At 41.8% G+C, this 16,579-nt stretch overlaps 4 protein-coding genes and 1 long non-coding RNA gene across 7 annotated transcripts; 3 read left to right on the top strand and 2 right to left on the bottom strand.

Annotated features, from left to right (window-relative positions):
• Positions 1-2: 2 nt before the first annotated feature.
• On the bottom strand, positions 3-2,081 carry LOC124200270 (cryptochrome DASH-like). Its single transcript, XM_046596449.1, has 5 exons — positions 1,915-2,081; positions 882-1,830; positions 597-803; positions 286-533; positions 3-221 (listed from the first exon to the last, which is right to left on the bottom strand). Exons 1-5 carry the CDS (start codon positions 1,990-1,992, stop codon positions 141-143), a joined length of 1,563 nt encoding a protein of 520 aa, XP_046452405.1. The 5' UTR covers positions 1,993-2,081; the 3' UTR covers positions 3-140.
• Positions 2,082-2,409: 328 nt separating this feature from the next.
• LOC124200273 (adipocyte plasma membrane-associated protein-like) lies at positions 2,410-4,800 on the top strand. The gene is made up of 7 exons (XM_046596453.1): positions 2,410-2,536; positions 2,613-2,805; positions 3,020-3,480; positions 3,557-3,886; positions 3,944-4,191; positions 4,274-4,411; positions 4,479-4,800. The coding sequence occupies exons 3-7, from the start codon at positions 3,027-3,029 to the stop codon at positions 4,572-4,574; spliced, it is 1,266 nt and encodes a 421-aa protein (XP_046452409.1). The 5' UTR covers positions 2,410-2,536; positions 2,613-2,805; positions 3,020-3,026; the 3' UTR covers positions 4,575-4,800.
• A 14-nt stretch (positions 4,801-4,814) lies between these two features.
• Positions 4,815-7,027, top strand: LOC124200272 (adipocyte plasma membrane-associated protein-like). 2 transcript variants are annotated; one of them, XM_046596452.1, is made up of 7 exons: positions 4,873-4,997; positions 5,117-5,118; positions 5,200-5,657; positions 5,717-6,046; positions 6,113-6,360; positions 6,422-6,559; positions 6,630-7,027. In XM_046596452.1, the coding sequence occupies exons 3-7, from the start codon at positions 5,207-5,209 to the stop codon at positions 6,732-6,734; spliced, it is 1,272 nt and encodes a 423-aa protein (XP_046452408.1). In that variant the 5' UTR covers positions 4,873-4,997; positions 5,117-5,118; positions 5,200-5,206; the 3' UTR covers positions 6,735-7,027. The 2 variants fall into 2 exon arrangements, with proteins under 2 accessions (XP_046452407.1, XP_046452408.1); XM_046596451.1 differs by lacking the exon at positions 5,117-5,118 and having other exon boundaries at positions 4,815-4,997.
• LOC124200269 (cysteine-rich motor neuron 1 protein-like) lies at positions 6,899-14,524 on the bottom strand. 2 transcript variants are annotated; one of them, XM_046596448.1, is made up of 7 exons: positions 13,607-14,524; positions 10,522-10,767; positions 9,121-9,291; positions 8,415-9,040; positions 8,216-8,315; positions 7,500-7,737; positions 6,899-7,417 (listed from the first exon to the last, which is right to left on the bottom strand). In XM_046596448.1, the coding sequence occupies exons 1-7, from the start codon at positions 13,650-13,652 to the stop codon at positions 7,300-7,302; spliced, it is 1,545 nt and encodes a 514-aa protein (XP_046452404.1). In that variant the 5' UTR covers positions 13,653-14,524; the 3' UTR covers positions 6,899-7,299. The 2 variants fall into 2 exon arrangements, with proteins under 2 accessions (XP_046452404.1, XP_046452403.1); XM_046596447.1 differs by having other exon boundaries at positions 8,216-9,040; positions 13,607-14,518.
• LOC124200274 lies at positions 11,598-13,748 on the top strand. The gene is made up of 2 exons (XR_006877233.1): positions 11,598-11,762; positions 11,841-13,748. It is a non-coding gene; the product is annotated as an uncharacterized LOC124200274 (long non-coding RNA).
• Positions 14,525-16,579: the final 2,055 nt, after the last annotated feature.

Genomic DNA, 16,579 nt, shown 5'->3' with positions numbered 1-16,579 from the left:
GATTCATTGTAAGAGTTTCCTTGTATAGTCATCAATGGTTATTTTACACAGATCTCAATTGGAATAACCCAACAGGAATGCAACAGAAACTGGTAATCTTCATTTCTGTGTGCGTTGCACTTTTCAAACAGTACACCTTTTTATTTTTGACCCCCAGGATTTTTGAAATAGAAATCAATTCCCCGTTGAGTCCCTCCTTTAGGATTTCCTTGGCCGAAGTCCTATATGGATAAACACATTTTTTATTGCCTGGCCCAAACCAGATGAAAGGAAGAAAACGTTTACCTTTCCCCCTTTTTGATGACGACTCCATTCCGGTGCAACTACAACAGGATTGGGATAGTTATCTCCGAGGCGGATCTTAGCTGCTGAAAGTGCCCCAGAACTCAGCATCCAAGGTGAGTGAATTTTCGATCCAGGTATTTCTCTCAATTCGGGCACCCACATACGAATGTAGTTACCCTCTAAATCATAGTCCATACTTTGTTTGATCATGTTGAATTTTCGGTTCTCCCTCGGGTCGTTCCCAATTCCTGCGTAGCAAAAACGATCAAAATTATCTCAAGATATTCTCCGTAAGATTTCGTGTTAAGTACCTGCTACGTAGTTCCAATTTCCATAATTACTGCAAACGTCGTGATCTAAAAGCAACGATTCAAACCACTCCGCACCTAAACGCCAATCTAGAAGTAAATCCTTGACTAGAAACGAAGCCACATTCTGCCGTCCTCGATTAGACATCCAGCCGGTTGCCAACAGTTCACGCATGTTTGCATCTACAAACGGTACTCCTGTTTTTCCCACTATAGGAGATTAAGATAAAAGCTTAATTTTAGTTTCTTTAATTAAATATAACAAGAAGTAGATTCTAAAAATCGGACTTTGCCATGCTTTAAAGAGTTCCATGTCCTTCTTCCACTGTTGACGTCTGCCTTTCATTCCATTGGGGTAAAATATCCTGTCGCCATATTTCATTGAAACGAATTTGAAATAGTCTCGCCAAAGTAGCTCGAAGCGAACCCAATAAGTCGATTGGTTCTTAGTTCTTTGCAATTCGTACTTTTCAAGTTCCCAGTGAATTCTTCTTGGACTAAGGCATCCATGAGCCAGCCAAGGACTGAACTTCGTTGAGTAGTCTGATCCAATGAGTCCATTTCTTGTTTCTTTGTATTGTGCCACAGCATTTGTATCCCAAAGGTAGGATTTTAGTCTGAGTAATGCAGCAGTTTCACCTCCATTGAAAGGGAAAGCTGATGATGAATTTGGGATTGGTTTAGTAGAATTTAGTGCTTCAATTGTGGGGAGGTTCCCCCAAGGAATTTCATGTGCAAAAGTAGGAACTGGCTTCATCTTGTCTGGCATAGAAATTTCTGGACGGATTCTCAACTTCTCTTCAACCTCTTTTCGAAATCCTGTGTATGAGTCAGGAACATGATTAATTTGAAAGGGCAAATCTCCTTTGTGGTACAAAGTGGATCCCCAACAATTGATGTAGCTTGCTTTGATCTCTTGACATATTTTCTGAAGACATTTTTCAACATCTGTTTCTTCTTTTGTTACTTCTGTCTGTAAAATAAGGGTTACTTTAAGTCCAATAAGACTTTTGAAAATCTTGAGTAAAGCTTCTTCTGGTTTGCTATGAACAATCATCAAGTTGCTTCCACGTTTTACAAGGGTTTGGCGAAAGTCTTCAACACTCTCCAAAAGAAACTGTGTTCTGAAAATTCCAGTCTTTGGAAATTTGTAATGATGTGTTCCTTCAAAGTGACGTGGATCAAAGCAGTACAAAGGTAAAACGAAGTCTGCACTTTTATGAGCCAGTGCTAATACCTTTCGAAAAGAGAATATATGCAAGCGTCAAACTTCAAATCGTAAAGAACTGTAAAATTTTTTAAGTTTTTTGAAAATACTCACCTCATTATCGTGGTATCTTAGATCATTCCGGAACAGACAAATTGCTACTCTATTCGACATTTTTAGAATTTTGATCATGTAATAATTTTCTACAATAACTTACATAACATTTTTTGAATGACATATGTTTTTGTCGTCTGTAGTCTGTAGTCTGCATGGTAGTTTCTAACAATAAGTTGCCAGATTTTCATTTATTTTTTCTGGCAGGTACCCCTTCCCTTTTCCACAGACAAGAGACAACTCAGACAACAACAAAACTTAAAATCTGCTTTAAACAAGAAGCAATACATTTATAAATAAAAGTAAGATTTTCCTAATTCGAGAATGATCAGCTATTCTAGTATAAACGGGTAAAAGCAGAGCCATTAAGGGCTTAAAGCAGAACCTTAATGGCTCTGAGCCTCTGATAAAAGACTGTACGTTTATTTTAAATCATATTTTGTGTGGCTTGCGCAACTGAATTATCTTATAAAATTTTGTAGTGTATCAAGGTTGATGAAAGGAAGGCATGTTCCTCAGCGATGACGTTGGTACAAAGAAAAATGACACGATGGCCTTGGACATGCATGTCGTGCATACTGCATATGCAATATCATCGTGGCACAGCGTTTATATCTATTCTGTATGATAACAAGCCATTGCTTTTTCCCAAGTAAACAAGGCGTTTGTTATTTATAAATGTGAAATGTCACCTATAGTTTGCAAATGTCTATGATAAGCGACGCTATCCAACGTACAAACCATTACCAGCAGCGCCGCGCGTATATAAACTTTTTTCCTCGATGAACTACCGAACAACTGTGCTCACTGCTTGGACACACAAATTTTAAATTTGTGACATATCTGTTTGCTGCCAAACGGCAAACACCGTATCGACCGACCGACATAGTTGTAAGTTTTTTTACGTAAATTTCTCTGTTAGATGATAAGAGAGATTTTCAAAATTTTACTTTATTTTAAGTTTTCACCCAGCAACAATTACCTGCTAGCCGCTTCAGATTGTTTTACTCAAATATTTTTTTAATGATTGGATCAGCAAACACTGTTAAATCAATAATAATTAATCTATTGGCGAAAACCTCTTGGCTTTCTGCTTTATTTGCAGATTCAATATGGTTTTAGCCAAAAACCTGAAGAGGTTTTTTATTAACACCTTCATCGTCCTGTGCGTCATCCTGTTCATTCCAGGGCTCCCACCTTACAGTAAATTGGAGCCTTTCTCGCCTACTCCACCTTTAGCATTTGAAGGAGCGCTTGATCCGAAAGACTATGCCCTTGCCAAAGCCGAAAAATTGTTTGACGGAGAAATTGTGGGACCAGAAAGTCTGGAAGTATCGCCCATTGATCCAAATGTTTTTTATGCCACTCTTCATGGAGGATCAATTATAAAGATATTTGGAAACGGCACGCAAATGAAAACAGTTGCTAAGTTGGGTCATAAATGTTCCGGGAGTTGGGATGTCAACAACTGCGGACGTCCTCTAGGGATTCGTTTCGATAGAGATGGTTATCTCATCGTTGCAGATTCTTATTTGGGCATTTACAAAGTTGACTGTGAGTCTTCAGGTACGTAATGAACTAAGACCCATATTTTTCTATCGATGATTTAAATAAATATTCTTCTGTGTCGTGGTACCAACAGGACAAGTTTCAAATCTTGTGCATAAACATGCAGTAATAGAGGGTAAAGTGGCAAGGATTTTTAATGGAGTGGCCCCTGCTAAGGATGGAAGGATTTACTATACTGTGACTAGTACAAACTATCCTTTCGACGAAGCTTTGGGCGAAATGCTTGGTGCCCCGTCTGGACGTCTTATGGTCTTCAATCCGGAAACGAATGAAAATAAAGTTCTGCAGGAGAACATTCACTTCGCAAACGGTATACTGCTGTCTCCGGAAGAAGATTATGTGATCTATGCAGAATGTTTTCGATTCAGACTGCACAAGTATTTCATTAGGGGTCCTAAAACAGGTATTTTGTATTTTCAGACTTAAGAGAAAGACAATAATGTTTCTGTCGTTACCCAAGGAACTACTGAGATATTTTTGGATGGTCTTCCCGGAACCCCAGATAATCTTAATTTGAGTCCTGAAGGGAATATTTTGATCGCACTAGTTAGTGTTCGTCTTCCCGGTGAATTTGACCCACTGGAATTATTGTTTAATCATCCATGGTTGAGAAAACTCGCGATACGAATAATGCATCTTGCGAAATTCCCGTTTGATGTGGTATCAAAATTCTACGATTTTCCTCTTTTTCGGCAGATTGGATCTCATGTAATATAGTATTGATTCTCTCAATTGTTATTTTTTTTTAGTTTGCTTCAGACGAAAACAATTTAGGCTATTCTATTTTTAGGTCATGAGTTTAAACCTATTGGTGCCTGTTTTACCCCCGTACTCAATTATCGTTGAAGCAGATTGGGAGGGGAAGATTGTAAATTCTTGGCATTCCAATTCTGCAGACCAGCGTTTATTTAGTGACGCCAAGATTGTCGTGAGTATTCTGTTGACTAGAAATGTGTTACATCCCCAAATAAACATCTTTTTTGCTTTCTTTTTAGAATGGTTACATGTACCTAGGATCTCCTTTTAACGATTTCCTTGCTCGAATCAAGATGCCAAGTTCGACTCAAATAACTAAACATTTGAAAATGTGAACTTGGTTCCGTTGCCAGATTTTCTTTCCCTCATCACAAATATTCGCAGCAAACAAACGACTATGCCAGAAATGTTTTCATTAAGCCGAGATTTTTTTTTTTGTTAAGTTATGTAACCGGTTGTAACCCATTTGTTGGTGGTGTTTTATTTTATTTTTCTCCGATCTCTTTCTTTAAAACTGTCAACTTCGTTGCTGTCAATTAAAATGTAAACTGCAGTTCAGAATCTTGCTACGAGATGGCTGTTGTTATTTTAATATACCGGTTTAAACTTCTATTTAATAGGGCGAGCAAGGACCTGTTGATCGAACCGAATCTAAGGGTTCTCAAAACTGCTCATCCATTGAGGCATTGAGGAAGATTCCTCGTATTGATGGGAAGGAACTAGGGAAGTGCTAATAATTGTACCATAAAGAAATCTAGGTAAAATATTTCAGTTAAAAAATTACGATTGTATACCATTTTCAAGTTATGATCGATTATTTCCAACATTATTTATCATTCCTATATGTTTTCGTTTGAGAAACATTAACATTTTCTAGATGTTAGTTATGTTACAATAGTAAGTAAGCTATATATCTAGATAGAATGTGAGGCTAATGAGAATTCATTGCATCGTTTCCAGATTGAACATGGGTTTAGCCAAACATCTTATAAGAGTGTTTGTTGACACAACGGTCTTTCTTGCTGTCATCCTGTTCATTCCAGGGCTTCCTCCCTACCAGAACTTGGAACCTTTCACTGCTACTCCACCTTTAGCATTTGAGGGGGCACTTGATCCAAAAGACTACGCTCTAACCAAAGCAGAGAAGTTATTTGAAGGTGAAATTGTGGGACCAGAATGTTTTGAAGTGTCACCCATTGAACCAGACACCTTCTACACCACTCTTCAAGGAGGTGCAATTGTGAAAATATTTGATAATGGAAAAAAAATGAAACCTGTTGCAAAGTTTGGTGAAAAATGTGATGGAAATTGGGATGGAAAGAATTGTGGAAGACCTCTAGGCATACGTTTTGATAATAATGGTCATCTAATTGCAGCAGATTCTTATTTGGGTATCTTCAAAGTTGACTTTCAATCAGGTAATTTATTAATAAAGTGAAGTTCAATGTAAAGAAATAAAAACTTTTTATTAAAATAGGACAAGTTACCAACCTTGTTGACAAAGATACAGTCATAGATGGGAAAGTGGCCAAAACCTTCAACAGTGTGGCACCTGCTCAAGATGGAAAGATCTTTTATACAGTGTCAAGTACCAATTATAATCTTGATGAATCTGTTGGTGAAATGCTTGGTGCCCCGTCTGGACGTCTTATGGTCTTCAATCCGGAAACGAAAGAAAACAAAGTTCTTCTAGAAAATATCCACTTCACAAACGGAATACTGCTCTCCCCAGATGAAGACTACATAGTATTTGCAGAGTGTCTGCGATTCAGAATGCACAAATATTTCATTAGCGGGCCTAAAGCAGGTAAATTAAATTCAAAATTAATTGAGCGCTTAGACTTAATAAATATGCCTTTATTTTTTTTTTCAGGAACAACGGAAATATTTTTGGATGGAATTCCTGGTTCACCGGATAATCTCAATTTAAGTCCAGAAGGAAACATTTTCGTCGCCCTAGTCACTGTGCGAATCCCTGGCGAATTTAACCCACTTGAGTTTATGTATACCCAGCCATTGCTCAGAAAGCTTGCGGTGCGCCTCTTGCATATTTTGAAGTTTCCATTTGACCTGGCTTCTAACTATGTAGATGCTCCAGTTCTTCGCTTAATCTCATCTTACGTAAGAGTAAAATTTTTTAAATTGCAGAAACCCCAAACACAATTTTCCTTTTTTGTGTCAGGTTATGAATTTTGAAACTCTGTTGCCGGTCTTGCCGCCTTACTCAATCATCATTGAAGTGGATTGGAACGGGAAAATTCTCAATTCGTGGCATTCCAACTCTAAGGACGTGCGTTTCTTCAGTGATGCAAAGATTATCGTGAGTATTTCAATAATCAGTGTTTGTCTAACTGTTAATAATCATCTTGCCTTTTTTATTTGTATTATAGAATGGCTACATGTATTTAGGATCCCCCTACAATGACTACATTGGTCGAATTAAGCTGCCAGGTTCTATTCACTTTGTTAAGCAGCCAGTCCTCTCACTCGGCTAAAATAAATTGCAAGCAGCCAGCTGGCAAATCCTAACCTGTACTCATCCAGGTCTCAAGGGGTAGTAATCGATAGATTTACATTGGATTTTTTCTGAAACTATTGCGGGCTTTTAAAGTAATCAAGGGCTTTAAAAATATGAAGTAAAAAGAATGAAAAACAAATGTTGTGGTTTCTCTTCGTACTTCGGTAATCTTCCCAGTGTGTATCATAATAATTTGATAATGTTACAACGAGATTACAGAGATGTTTGCAGTTAGAGAAACTATATTCAATAATCCTTAAAATCTTGAAATAGTGAATTTTTTTTCCTTCCGAAATGTCGACTCGCTCCGACATTAGTGAACACGAGCGTGAAACAGTTATCAAACAACGGTCGTCATGGTAATTCTATACTAAGGTGACTACTCTTTTTCTCCTTTATTTTGTTTTTCTTTTTAACCTGTCCTATCAAATTATCATTAAATAAAATGGATGTTGTTTGAAGCTATGTACAGAAAGTGCGCATCCGCAGGCAAGCCTTTCAAAAGTGATGCTGGTCGCAGTCAGCCTCTTCGTGCTGGAACTTCACGCGGATTTCACCATCAGCAGGGGGCTGTTGCTGCACTGACTGCTCCCGCCTTCGTCCTTGTCTTGCGAGTCAGACGATCCGTCAAATGGCCATCCGTTCCCCGGGACAGTTTCCCTAAGCAGAAAATAGATTCAGGTAATTACCGCAAAAACAAACGGGAAGTGAAAATGTGGGTCGTCGGAAGGGCGACGCTTACCTGTAACGGTGTAGATACAGATTGTACTGATAATCGAGATTGGTCGATTTGGGCCTTAATCGGTTGACGGCCGTTAGTTTCACGGCAGCGGCTGCCATGCTCTCCTCGTGCAGTTGAAGGCGCTGGCACTGACGAGCCACGCAAACGGCCAAAATAGCCACGATTAAGATCAATCCAGCTACTAGGGCCACGCACACCAGCACTACCGTCAGTAGCGCCGTACCGTCCGCCATTCCATCTAGTTAAGAAATGTTGATTTTGTTGTAGTAGGATAAAATGAACTCATTTCTTTTTCTTTTGACAGCACGAAAGAGAAAGAAAAACGTGTTTCACAAAGAAAGTACCAAGAGAAAGAAAAATAGTCCCTAGTCATTTGTACAAACAAAACTCACGATTCACGGTTCTTTTTTTTTGTCTCACAGTCATGCAATAGGTGAGTTTCAATGAAAAACGAGTCGAAGAAGAATTACCCCCCAGCAACAACAAAAAAAAAAAAAAACGGAAAGAAGAGTCAACAAAAGAGATACTTGTCCGGACGTGAGCAAAACATTAGGAGGGGAAAATGTAAGAGCTAAAAGAAAAAACTAAGCGGGACTAAGCCTAGTCATCACGGTTTATATTTCATGAAAGGAGAACCCCCCCCCCCTTTTCCCATGGGCGAGTCTACTTGTTCAATAATAATAGGTATTATGTGACAGAGCACATATATGATATACCTCGACTCTCGTCGCTATTGCGTTGTTGGCCCGTCGACGATCCACCGGTCGGTATGGTCGAAGTGCGAGACCCGTCACCGCACACTGGGCAGCATTGACCCTGTGTTTTGTTTAACGTTAATGTTGACTTAGTTACTCTAGGCAAACCAAATTTTTTGTTGGAGGGGGAGTCGTCAAAGATCAACACTGGACGACTTACGGGAACGAAGATGGCGTTGTGACAAGGGAGCGGACAGGCCATCTCTGTGCAGGTCGGCCCTCCTGGATGGCAGACGCAGTGGGTGCAGTCATCCATCTGCCAACGATCTCCATAGTTGTAGAAGGTGAGGTTGCTACCGCCTGCCAGACACTTGCCGTTGCTGCTGCTGCTGACTGAAAACGATGACGTCATGACCGGTTGGCGCGTCGCTCCGCCATTCTGCGAGGGCGAGGTGCTGCTGCTGCTAACACCTGGCCGGCAATGACAAGTAGGGCATCCTCGTCCATCATGGACCAAGCCCAGCGCGCATTTCTTGTGGCACGGCTGGATGGATTTGCAGCGTTGACACTTGCATATCGGGCATCCACGCTCGTCCGTCTGGAACCCGTGAGCGCACATCCTCTTGCACGGAACCCTCGGGCAATTGATGGCCTCGTTGGCCCCGGCCGTGACGAAATCTCCATCGGCTTCTTGCCCGTCCACTCCTTCAGCCCGGTCTATCACCTTCGTTTGAATGGTCACCTGCAAGTCGCGGAAATCCTCGTCGGGGACCTTGCGGCACTCGCACAACTCTCGCCCGCTGGAATCCACTGCCCGCCCGTAGAGACACTGCAGGTGGCAGTCATCTATCACACACACACAAAGTCACACACTTTGATTTTCTGCCAATACAATTCCAATGGAAAGAAAGAAGAAAACAACTTACCATCGCAGACTGGGCAGCACTCTCCTGGAACTTTGCGCGGCTGGAGGCACGGAGTACGGCAGAAAGAGGCTTGGCACTTGGACTGGCCATCGCGGCAAATGCAAGTTGTGCAATCATCTTCCATCCAAGTTTCGTTTAGCGACATTTTCCTACCGGACGGACTTACGCAGCCTTGATAAGGTACACAACAAATCAATTAAAACTCAACTAAACAAATAATGTATACGGCCTTGTTGTACTTTATCAACCAAATATCTTACCACATATTTGGGTCGTCCCCCCCCCCCATCTTTATTGCGTGCCAACGCCGCCGTTTGTTTTCTACTGTGCAGCACCGTAGAAATTTGTTAAGTTTGGCTGATTATAACACGAGATAGACATTTGTCACGCAAGTGTCAAGTCACTGGCAAGTCCCCGAACAAGCGACGGTCGAGAGAAAACTACTCCAAAGTTTTTCTTTTATCCGTCAAGGCTCTTGACAACTAACTATTGCGCAGTTTCAAAAAGAAAATGTTGAAATAGTTTAAAGTAACAACTGTCGGCGAAGGTTCACTGGAGATAGATTGATTAGAGAATTCATGGGGTCTGATGGTCCCGCTATTTTTCTTTTTTAACTTTTAAACTGTTGTTTGTCTTATTGACTGGTTTCCAGACGAATTCCTTGACAGCGGTTTAGACACATGAAAAAAAAGGAACTAGTCAATTTGATGGATAGAAAAGTTCTTTTTTTATTTTGTTACAACGAGCTCCGGTACTTTTTGACTTTTAAAAGTCAGTGACCGCTGGCGTGACGGACGATAGCCCACGTACGTAAAAATATCTCTCTCTCTCTTTCTCCTGTGTACACGCTCTCTTTCTTTCCTTCCCGTGTTTGCCCAACGGCCCAAAATAACACCAGCATATATATAAAACGCAATAATCAACAACTGCATTTTTCGTGATAGTCCACGTATATCCAAAAAAGAAAAAAAAATTTCCAATTCCCTCCATTTTTGGTCGTCAATTCTATCCATTTTCTTTTCAACACGGAAGCTGATCGTCCAGCAACTTTGTCTTTTCTGGCGAGTGAAAACGACTTTTTCGGGGAAAAGCCAAGGCTATTCGTCAGTTTAACTTTGAAATGATCTCATGTTGTTGTTGTGGTGGGGAAATGATTAATTAAACAGCGGTTGTGGGGAGTGCGTAGCGTTTTGCGGTGAGAAAAATAGACAAAAAATAAAAAAAAGAGTGACGGAATGGCGTGGCAGCCGCAACTGGAATGGGCGGAGACGTTAAGGATATAAATGATGGACCGCGACGACAGGCTTAATGATGGCTGTGGCTACATTATTGTTTCACAAGTTTTATTTAAAAAGTCTCCTCAGAGCTATTTAAAAAGAAAAAGAAAATGAATTGTCTTACCAAAGCAGACCGGACAGCATGCGCCGGGAAGTGTCACGATGACTCCGCATTGGCCGAGATCGCGACAGAAGGAAACGCGGACGCAAAACGTTAGTCCCGAACTGCATTTACATTGTTGGCAGCCATCCAGCGATGGCCAGGAAGATCCGTCTTCATAGGTCACACCGTCTACTGTGCAGGATTGGTGTTGTTGTTGTTGTGGTGGTGGTGGTGGCGGTTGTTGCTGCGCCCGGCAACAGGCAAGACCTATCGACCGTTAGAGAGAGAGAGAGAGAGATGAGACGAGATTAAGGATCCATTGTTGTGGTAATGGCAGCGTTCAGACGCCAAAGGGTTATCAAGGACAACCTCCCCCCAAAATAAAAACTACCGTGAGAAATTTCAAAGTAAAAAACAAAAAAACAAAAACACGCTGCTGGCACAGAGATTTTAAAATAAAGCCCCTTCTATAGTCCCGAAAATGTTTTTATTTATTTTATTTCGGAATTCCGCGAGCCAAACAGCTCGTTAATTCAACGCCGGGCCGCCGTATTCGTCGTGTGCGCAGATTCACGCACGAACTCACGCTATACACAAGACGGACACGTACAACTGCAAAGTCTAGATGCAGGAATGTTATGACTTTTTGTCTTTTTGCTCCAACTCGATTATGCGTGAAATGCGATCACGAAAGAGGAGGTAGCCCGACGACGACTTTAGCAAAAGAAAATTCACGCTTGTCTGTCCGATGGCTAATCTCTTTCGGGTTGCCTGCTGCTGCTGCTGCAGACGACACATTGTTTCCTTGATTGTTTCTTTGCCCCAGCCAAACCCATTTGGCAGACGATTGCCCCAGTCAAAACATCAACATAAGCATAGAGAGAGACTCACGGTTAAAAAGTTACAGCTATAGAATAGATGTAGAACAGGGTAACACACGTCCCGATTTTGTGTTTTTTTTTAGCCTAGCTCTATTGTTTCCCGTGACTTTTTTTTTCTTTCTTCACGTTCGTGCACTTTGTTCCTTTTTTCTCGCCAACGAAACTTTCGTTTGGAAATTGTTTTAATTATTTATTTATTCCTCTTGTGTTGTTTTTTTCCTTTCTAGGGTTCAATTAAAAAAATAAACCCAAACGAAGGCGTCCGTGTAACAACAACAACCGAGAGGCGCCATGAGAAAAAAGTGCGCCGTGACTATCAACTGACCTTGAACCAACTGCGCCAAGGTTCTGGCAATATATACAACGCGCGTGCAATTGCTGGTAGTAGTAGGGAGAGAAAAGTGTTTGGGGGTACTACAATAATTCACGTTTTTACGATCATCTTTTTTTCTTTTTTAGCAAAAGGTACGAAAAAGGGAACGTCAAACATCATCAATCCCGAGAGAGAAAACAACCAGCCAGTCTCTCTTGCATAACTCTCACTGGCTTTTCTGGTATTAGCCTTTTGAATATGAGAGTCCACCCCATGATCGTTAGACGAGATAGATCGTATACATTTTGAACGCTGGTCCGTGGCGCCACTCGAGCTGTCCCGAGCCGCTCTGCGCCTTATTATTCTCCCGTATTTAGAAAATATCACGCTCGTTCCTCGTAGAAAGAGAGAGAGGAAGGCTGCCAAGATGCGATGAATTTTTCATCGCGTCGTCTACTACTACTACTACACTACTACACTACTACTGGTTGTGTGTATCGTCTAATAATCTACTGTAGCCATCTCCCAAGGCCGGAATCCGGGCGTGAGTGTGTGTGTGTTATAGTGTGGCCTATCAACAATCCATTTTCGATGTTCGCTTGTGTACACGTGAAATGGTTTTCGAGTCAACACTTCCCTTCTCTTCCGCGAACTGATCCTTGAGCAATCAATCACTTTTTTTCTCTCTCCCCTCGCACCCGAACTAATAATTTCCCAACTTGACTCGTGTGTGTACTGTGTCTTGTGTTGTAGAAATGATTTAGTTCACATTTTCACAGATAAGAAAACGTGATAACTAGGGCGGACTGGTCGCACAAAACGATGACCCAGATGGCGCCCGATTGTTTCAAGTTGAGAGAGAAGGGAAATTTGGTTTTAAAAGAAAAAAACCGACTTGACCGTATAGAAAATCAAGAAATAAAAAGGAAACAACAAACAAGTGATCCAATCGATGTCAGACGAGAGAAAACATCATCTCTCTCCGTGTTGCCCATAGGGGGCTTAGTCGAGAAAATTCCAAAATGTTGACAGTTTGTTTATATATACAGTATTTGATTTGATTATCTCTAAAAAGGATCTTGGTGGGAAATTTCTGGTTATTGAAAGACTGGAGTTTCCCTGGGGTTTGTACCAAGAATTTTAGAAAAAAGAAAACAAAAATTTGATCTTTTTTTTCTTCGTAGAGAAAAAAGGGGGTTGCGAGACGGAAAGGGCAATGCACTTTTCTACAGGGGTGTCTGGCTCTAAATTTAGCGAAAGAAGGGGGGGTCTCCAAAAGCGATTCCATAATTCTTTCATCGCTTTTTGGAAAGAAAATAAAAAGGTTCTTCAGCAGTTGGCGGCGGCCGGGCTGGGCTGCTACGTTTGCTGTCGTCCCTATTTTCTTGTGTGTGTGTGTGTTTAATGGAGCGGCGCGGCAAACCTAATTGATCCCCGGGACTGCTGGACACACACAGTTTCTCTTTTTTTCTTTTCCTTCGTGAGTAGATTACGACTGTCTCGATATTTTCGCAACGAGCCAGAAAGTTTTTTCCCCCCTCACCTCGAATGGAGACTCTACGGCGGCGACGGGCTCCACTCCAAGACGCCGGCGCCTGTTGCTGGCCTGGCTGCTATTGGGCAGCATTTGCATACATCCGTCACGAACTGGCCGACCCCAATATTCCCCGCCATGGCCGTATGGCATCAATCGATCCATGGCAAGTATATTTTAAGAACCTCTTTCTCTCTTTCTTTTCTTTCTCTTGTGCCGAGTTCGTTGGGTTTGCGCAATATCCTAGTCGGGAAATATCTGTTTGCCCATTACCATAAAGTCTATTACAATATTCCAAATAGAAATCGACGGTATAACAAGTGTGGGGGGGATAACAAAAGAAGAGATGATACATTCAGACGTCTCGCAGTCTCTTACCTGCCAGCAGGACGAGGATGGCCAGCGTTGAGCCGTACCTTTTCATGTTGTCGGTTTGGCAATCAGTTGGCAATTGTTGGATGTTGTTGTTGTTGTTTGTTGTGTCGTGTGGCTCCTGACGCCGACTGGTTGTTTGCGTGGAGGGAGCCCAAAAAGAAATCGTCGTGTGGGCGACTGACTCTTGTATTACTCGTCTGCGCTTTTATGTATTATTGCGAAATGAAGAAGAAGAAGAAGAAGTTTTTTTTCTTTCAGAGTTGCCGCTCACGCACACACCTGTGTGACACACGACCCCCCAATGTGTGAAAACGCTTTTGTTTTTCTTCTCTCTCTCCAAAAGTTGTTTTTCTATTTTCCCCCACACACTTTTGTTGTTGTCCACTTTTCTGATTTTTTCTCCGTTCAACTCCAAGCGGCCAAAAAGCGACCGTGCACTGCGCACTGACGAAGCAGCTTTTCGGTCATTTTATTATTCTTGTATTTTCCACGCGTGAGTGTTTAGCGAAAAAAAAGTTGAGAGAAATCAAGAGTCGAAACTTCAAGTCATCCTTGGTCAATTATTTAAGAGAAAATTCCACGACGGCAACCGAAAAAGAAAACCCGTCCACTTTTTTTATTTCGTCCGTCAAAGAAAAATCCTGTCCGGCCCGTCTTATTTCATTAAAAAAGGGGAGTCTCTCTCCACAAGGTTGTCTGTGTCGTTTTCTTCCGGCTACAAAGAAAGGTTTTTCTCTTTTTTAAAAAAACTGTCGCAAAATAAAACACTAAGCACGAGCCGCGTCACACACACACACTTTGAATTTTAAATCTCTTCCTTAATAGAATTCTCTCTTCTCTCTGGAAATGCGCGCGCAAGTTTAGAGCGTGAACCGTCCGCGGCTGGCGACTCGGCCCGACTGCCTTGCCCATGGCGCCCGCAACTTGTTTTTTTTTCTTTTTGAAATATAAAAAAGACGCGAACGCGGGGAGGAGAGCAAAAGAGGGAGGAGGCGTGAGCCGCGCGCGCTGGTACCGCCACCGCCATCGTCGAGACTCTTTACTTTTTCTCCCAAAAAATTAAGACTCTCTCGTTCTCTCTCTTTTGCCCGATGGCTTATAACTTGCTGATGCTGTTGCTCTACCTTGTGCGGTTGCGGTATAGGAAAATGAACGAAATTCGGGAGAGGAAAAAAGAAACAAATTCATTTTTGGTTGGGCGCCAGCGACCGCTTCTTATCAGTTTGTAAATCTTTGTGCTGTATAGTATACTCTATGAGTGTGTGTGTGTGTATATAGCAGTGTAGTGTGTGTACTTTATGCAACCTTCAATTTGATCAATCGATCATCGCAAACACATGGTCTGCTTGTTCTTGCCCCGGTGTATTTTTCCAGTCTCTCTTTTTCTCCGTCCGGGAAAAAAGACAAACGCACGCACGAAACAAAGCAAACAGAAAACTCACGAAACGTGTATAGCCGTGCTGTGTATGTCAGACTGTTGCGCCCGTTGAATCAAACTACTACTCCCCGGGAGGAGGAGGAGAAGGACTGGTTGCATATTGCCCAACGGCTATATTTAGCAGTTTGCGCATATGTGATGATAACGGACCCCCCGAAAAACGGGGGTGCACGGCATCGGGACGCGGCGAGTGGCTGCCAGAAAAACAACGTCAGCGGATGTTGTTGCATGTTGTTGCTCCGGCTGATGATGCACATGGAAATGAAGGCAAGGAGAAAAACAAAAAAACAAAAAAAAACCCAAATTTTATTTTATTGGAAAATACCGGCGCTTTTTATTTGCCATTACGGGGAAATAAAATGTCCGTGATTTATGAACGACTTTCAGACAAAAATTATTTTTTGGCCAAGAGAGAAAACCCTGGCAAATAAGAAAAACGAAAGAATAATGTGTCAGCTGCGGGTCCTTAGAGAAAGAGCAGATGTCCAGCGTGCTGTGCGCAAAACAACACTGAAAGCTTATGAGTGAGTTCTAATGTGTTCCCGCGACTCCCGCACCGCTCAGTCAGCCCTTTTCTTTCTTTCTTTCTTGAAGCAACAGCAGCATAATAATCAGCTGATGAAATCTATCGCATTTGCATACGTCAGGGTCTCTCTCTCTCCAACCAAATAGGCGAAAACATGTCAGCAAATCTCTCAGTCAGTTTGTCTACACACAATCCTTTTTGATTCGGGTTCAATAGCCAATCGTGACTATATGCCATCAACATTTTTACACGGGAGCGAAACCCAAAAACAAACAAAACAAAACAAAAAGTAAAAAAGAGTGTCCCCGCAAAACCTGTAATCATCAACTTTGACGACGATGTTTTCAATATACGTCCTTGACATTTCGTAATAGTTTAATCATGACGTAGTCTATGCGTGCGTGCCGGCCTTATCAGCTGTCAAGTTTCTCAACAACCCAAGAAGCCAGAGAGAGAGGCTCGCTCGCTCGCTGGCTGTACAATGAAAGAATGTAACGTTTCTATTTTGTTGATTATCAAACCGCATTCCGAGCGACGTATGGTACTTTATTTTCTTTCGCTGGGTGCCCTCGCGCGTGTGTATTTATAAATACGTTGTACACGAACATGCGAACAACATTCCGCCAAAGAAATGTTTCGAATTTCCGCCAATCACGCCCACGTCCAGTCTATCTAAACCTCGAACGACATATACGTGTTACATATATACCGGTTGAAAACTCTAGTATTTTCCTTTATAGTGCATTCCTTCATTTTTTTCGCCAATGTATTGTTGCGTGATGTTGACGCTGGCCAACTCGAATTTCGGTTTGGCGTGTTGTGTAAACTGATCGTTGCGCTTGTTCTCTTCGTCGTGAAATGATTGCTAAAAGTCGATCGCGATTATTAATAATCGATCGCGGACATCATAAAAGCCACACAGTACTACCTCGTCAGTGTCCGTCCATTTTTGGGTGTTTGATTTCACGCATCTGCTCCGACCGGCCAGCCAGGAGCGTGAATCATCGCGCGC

Source organism: Daphnia pulex, chromosome 8 (assembly GCF_021134715.1).
Source record: "Daphnia pulex isolate KAP4 chromosome 8, ASM2113471v1".
Lineage (NCBI taxonomy): Eukaryota > Metazoa > Arthropoda > Branchiopoda > Diplostraca > Daphniidae > Daphnia > Daphnia pulex.
The sequence above is the reverse complement of the archived record's forward strand: the minus strand, read 5'-3'. Positions and strand labels throughout refer to the sequence as shown.

Excerpts from the sequence above, each read along its gene's own strand:
- LOC124200273 (XM_046596453.1), top strand. The coding sequence starts at position 3,027 with ATGGTTTTAGCCAAAAACCTGAAGAGGTTTTTTATTAACACCTTCATC. Across the intron at positions 3,887-3,943 it reads CATTAGGGGTCCTAAAACAG|GAACTACTGAGATATTTTTG; the intron begins GTATTTTGTATT and ends TCGTTACCCAAG. Across the intron at positions 4,412-4,478 it reads TTAGTGACGCCAAGATTGTC|AATGGTTACATGTACCTAGG; the intron begins GTGAGTATTCTG and ends CTTTCTTTTTAG.
- LOC124200272 (XM_046596451.1), top strand. The coding sequence starts at position 5,207 with ATGGGTTTAGCCAAACATCTTATAAGAGTGTTTGTTGACACAACGGTC. Across the intron at positions 6,047-6,112 it reads CATTAGCGGGCCTAAAGCAG|GAACAACGGAAATATTTTTG; the intron begins GTAAATTAAATT and ends TTTTTTTTTCAG. Across the intron at positions 6,361-6,421 it reads TTCGCTTAATCTCATCTTAC|GTTATGAATTTTGAAACTCT; the intron begins GTAAGAGTAAAA and ends TTTTTGTGTCAG.
- LOC124200269 (XM_046596447.1), bottom strand. The coding sequence starts at position 13,652 with ATGAAAAGGTACGGCTCAACGCTGGCCATCCTCGTCCTGCTGGCAG. Across the intron at positions 9,292-10,521 it reads ATGCTGTCCGGTCTGCTTTG|GCTGCGTAAGTCCGTCCGGT; the intron begins GTAAGACAATTC and ends TACCTTATCAAG. Across the intron at positions 9,041-9,120 it reads GTGCTGCCCAGTCTGCGATG|ATGACTGCCACCTGCAGTGT; the intron begins GTAAGTTGTTTT and ends TGTGTGTGATAG.
- LOC124200270 (XM_046596449.1), bottom strand. The coding sequence starts at position 1,992 with ATGATCAAAATTCTAAAAATGTCGAATAGAGTAGCAATTTGTCTGTTC. Across the intron at positions 1,831-1,914 it reads TAAGATACCACGATAATGAG|GTATTAGCACTGGCTCATAA; the intron begins GTGAGTATTTTC and ends TCTTTTCGAAAG. Across the intron at positions 222-285 it reads GTCATCAAAAAGGGGGAAAG|GACTTCGGCCAAGGAAATCC; the intron begins GTAAACGTTTTC and ends TTATCCATATAG.